This window comes from Nicotiana tomentosiformis, chromosome 11 (genome assembly GCF_000390325.3).
Source record: "Nicotiana tomentosiformis chromosome 11, ASM39032v3, whole genome shotgun sequence".
NCBI lineage: Eukaryota > Viridiplantae > Streptophyta > Magnoliopsida > Solanales > Solanaceae > Nicotiana > Nicotiana tomentosiformis.
The window spans coordinates 91,983,602-91,987,909 of NC_090822.1; the positions used below are offsets into that span (position 1 = coordinate 91,983,602).

Genomic DNA, 4,308 nt, shown 5'->3' on the forward strand with positions numbered 1-4,308 from the left:
CAGAGTAACTACAGAAATTTCTTGGGGTATACCTAGTCCCTTCTGAGTCCTCAACTCTGCACACATGCACCATCACTAGGTATTTTTGAGAAAATTAGGTTTAAATTACACGTAAAAATAAAACTTATACAATCAAATGTCTATAAAATAATTACAGGTAGAATTTTATTATATTAGTAATTTATAACCTAATAAAATTGATCGATAATTAATTTACAAGCTATCACATATCAAAATTCACAAATAGTGTAAAAAATCTTTCCACTATCTAAATAGATAATTTAATTTTTTGCAAGAATAAGAATGAAAACCGTTAGTGGTGTCTGTCAAGTAGGTTTAAGCCTGCTGAATGACATAAGAATGGATACTATTACCGTTTTTGTCTCTATTGGTTCTTCTTCCTCAAAATATTCTCCGAAATTGACAACTATTCTATTAATTATATATAAGTATATACCATAAGAGTCAATTAGATGATAAAAAAAGGTGTAATTTCTAACGTTCCATTTTACCTTTTATCCCATTTGATTGAGGAATTACTGGAGCTCTGCAGGGACAAATAGTCTCTTTTTAACTTTTTTGTTTGGTTTATTTTCATAACTCAGTAAATAATCTCAACTAATCCTCCCTTTAAATATCTGGTCGGCTAACCTCAACATCAAGTCTTCCTTGTCCCTTCTCTCTCTACAAATAAACAAAAGTCAAATGTCTTTTTTTCTTACAAGTTTCTGAAAGATATATATAGTACTATCTTCGTCAGTTCTCATTTGTTTGAAAATGGGGTGCAAGCAATTAGTGGAGAAGCCAAAGCAAAAGCATAAGAGGGGATTATGGTCTCCAGATGAAGACCAGAAGCTCAAAGACTACATCCTCACCTATGGACATGGCTGCTGGAGCTCTGTGGCAATCAGTGCTGGTAATTAGATAATTTGCTTCATATTCTGCACATTTTTATGAAATGCCCCACACTGTTACTCCTGCTAAATTTTGCCCATATTGTACCAAAATTTGTCTCTTTACCTCTTATTTAAGTGTAAGGCCATTTTGACCACTTACAAACCTTTCTACTTTAAACACGTAAGAAGATATTCATCGAGTTAGTTTAATTAGGTTTTGTCAATCTCAGCCAAATTCCAAGTTTAAGAGCTTGAAGAATTTCATCCAGTACAATAGCTCTTTTAATTGTGCTATTCTAAACGTGCATGAATACAAAAGGGGAAAAAAGAACAAGATTGTTGTATGATATCATCGTCATAATTGGTTGCCCTTTGTTTATTCTTAATGCTGTGTTTCACTAGTGATTTCATTCAAAAAGTAAACAAATTATATATCCTAATATCATATACTGCATTCGTTTTATTTTATATGTCAGTTATTTGACTAGGCACAAAGTTTTTATTTTAAAAAAAGAGAGGACAACTATTGGATGTAGTACATGCCATGATATTTTTGTGGTTATAAGAGTATGTCATTAATATAAACCGAGATGTTTAAAATTAAATACTTCCAAATAAAATGTGCTATTTTCGAAATAGACTAAGAAGAAATGAGCACCACATTAAATGGAACAGTGGAAGTATACAAACTGGACGCGTGAATGTTAAAAAGAGTAAAATATATATAATATTTGATTACGTATATTGCTTTGAAACTCTTTATTTTATTAAAAGAAATATGAAAAAAGATGAATAAAAAGACTTCAGCTTATGACAAAGCTAAGATACATATCAGCCGAGTTTGTTATCTTTGCCGCGGGAATTATTTATAGGAACAAAATACGACAGCAACACAAGTCAACAAACAATAGAATTTTCTGTTATTAAGGAGAAATTCAAATCATTATCGTTGACATCTAGTGTGGTATTCTTATTGGTTATTTATATTATAGGCTTGCAAAGGAATGGAAAGAGTTGCAGATTGAGGTGGATTAATTATTTAAGGCCTGGCCTAAAGCGAGGGACTTTTAGCACTGACGAGGAGGACACAATTCTGACCCTTCATGGAATGTTAGGCAACAAGTAAGAAACTTTGTCCCTTGGATAATTACTCCTCTTTGTACTGCAATAAATCCACCACAATATATGTCCAATGAGTTTAAGTCATTTATATACGAAAAATATAAGAATTGTTTTACACTATTATCAATGTAATTTAACTATCTAAAGAAGGTTGTTACTTTGTACGTGAACTTAACCTTAACTTGATTTTATAAATATTTATACATTATCCACATAAATTAAACTCATGGCCAATAGCTGTTTAGAATGGGAAGGGATTGGGAGTGCTAAAAGGCACCTTTGTTATTTTAAATAAGGATCATACAAGTATTTAATAAAAGATTCTTGTAAGTTGACTTTAGATATGCCTCATTTGATAATTATGAATCCACCTACTGGCTGCAGTTTTCAAAAATTGCAGCATTAGACTTTCTCCAAATAGTGACTGTAATTTTGGTGACAAGTGAATATAACTGGACAGTGATTTTATCCCAATGTCTTTCATTTCTTGGAATCAAGTGAATGTTGAAAAGAAAGAGATTAAGAAAGGACATTTTTGTTAAGAACTCAATAATTTAAGGTTGTCTAGTTAGATTTTAAACTGTAAATCTCCAATGAAATATTATAGAGAGCATTTATGATATTAAGAATTAATATAGTCCACCGAACTAGCTTGGAATTGTGGCGTAGTTATTGTTATAATCTCTAACGATGGCTCTACATCCACAGGTGGTCTCAAATAGCACAGCATTTGCCTGGAAGGACCGACAACGAAATAAAGAACCACTGGCACTCTTATCTAAAGAAGAGAGTGGCTAAAATGGCAAAAAATGAATCTGGGCAGGCTAAATCTGGATGCACTGGCCTACATATTGAACATAGAGAATCTTCACCTTCTTCCATAAAATTGGCTTCCCAAAATTCAAGTCCGGACTCATTAGCAGATAGTGATCAGTCTGCTTCACTACTGGTTGACTTTGCAAGAGAAAATTGCAAAAGCAATTTACCAAGTGTCTTATTTTCTGAATGGTTCTCGGTAGAGCAATTTAGTGGTCAAGAGGATTTCAAGAACACAACCAATCAAGATCTTTCCAAAAATAATTTTGGATGCAATGATTCAGTGTTCCCAGATGCTTTCATGCAATATATTCCTATTATGAATGAAGTTACCTATGGGAATGGCATAAGTCAAGGTTTTAACAGTGGGAAGGTAAATGGTTTTGAGTCAAGGTTTCAGCCACCATTCAAGTTTGGTTTTGAGGAATTTATATCTGGGGAATTTAACACAAATGGTGATGTAATGTACACATGAGTTCTTTTTTTCAACCTCCTTCAAGGAGAATTACTTCTAATTGCTTTACCAGATAATGTTAATAAATTGTTTGGAACGAATAATGCAGGACAGTTAAAAGCGGTAATGTTATGTCGTGTTTTTTTTCCTCATATATAGAGACAAGAGTTGAGAGTTAAAAGCGGTAATGTTATGTCGTGTTTTTTTTCCTCATATATAGAGACAAGAGTTGAGAGTTAAAAGCGGTAATGTTATGTCGTGTTTTTTTTTCCTCATAGAGACAAGAGTTGAGAGAAAGCAGTACTTAGCAGCAAAGATCTAACATGTTGGTTTTCATTTTTTATAGCCTAATAAACACTTTTACTTATTTCATTTTATCATTCCGGTCTCAATACTTTATAGATTTCATCCAAACAATTGTGGTCGTTAAAACACACTACTTTAAACCCCTCTAGCCTTGCGTGTTCTTCAAAACACATCATCATTCACAACAGATTTTTTTATGACACGTCGTTATATTTTTCACTTGAATTTCAAAAAAATTAATTTTTTTTCTTTTTTCATTCCACTTTTCCCCACACTTGACCACCTATCTCCATTTTTTACCGCAAAAACAACACGACTTTCTGCCTTTATCGGCGGCACCATCACCATGGACAACTAAAAATCACCATTCTCCTACTTTTTATCGTCCATATCTTGCTTTCACAGAATTTGTCCAACGCCGCCACTCACTACTTCAAATTCACCATGTGAACCACTTTGTACATCTTTCCTCCGTTGATGTTGTTGCACCACCACTAAAATTCCTCAATATCCCCACATGTCCGCACATTTTTACACTGTATACCTCACTTAATTCCACAAAGACCTTCGTCAATCACTCTTCACCCTCCAAAACTACCACATCTCCAGCACCTCATTGTAAACTGATAAAAATATTAGATCTTCAGCTTCTCTATCAAATAAAAATTCACAATTATATATCGGCTCCACCACTTGAAAATTCATTAGTCCTGA

At 33.2% G+C, this 4,308-nt stretch overlaps 1 protein-coding gene across 1 annotated transcript; it reads left to right on the forward strand.

Moving 5' to 3' along the window:
* Positions 1–655: 655 nt before the first annotated feature.
* Positions 656–3,415, forward strand: LOC104095263 (transcription factor LAF1-like). Its single transcript, XM_009601351.4, has 3 exons — positions 656–916; positions 1,889–2,018; positions 2,727–3,415. The coding sequence occupies exons 1-3, from the start codon at positions 778–780 to the stop codon at positions 3,307–3,309; spliced, it is 852 nt and encodes a 283-aa protein (XP_009599646.1). The 5' UTR covers positions 656–777; the 3' UTR covers positions 3,310–3,415.
* Positions 3,416–4,308: the final 893 nt, after the last annotated feature.

Bases quoted from the DNA above. Each gene is read 5' to 3' on its own strand.
- LOC104095263 (XM_009601351.4), top strand. From the start codon at position 778: ATGGGGTGCAAGCAATTAGTGGAGAAGCCAAAGCAAAAGCATAAGAGG. The intron at 917-1,888 runs GTAATTAGATAA...TTTATATTATAG, and splicing joins CTCTGTGGCAATCAGTGCTG to GCTTGCAAAGGAATGGAAAG. The intron at 2,019-2,726 runs GTAAGAAACTTT...CTACATCCACAG, and splicing joins CATGGAATGTTAGGCAACAA to GTGGTCTCAAATAGCACAGC.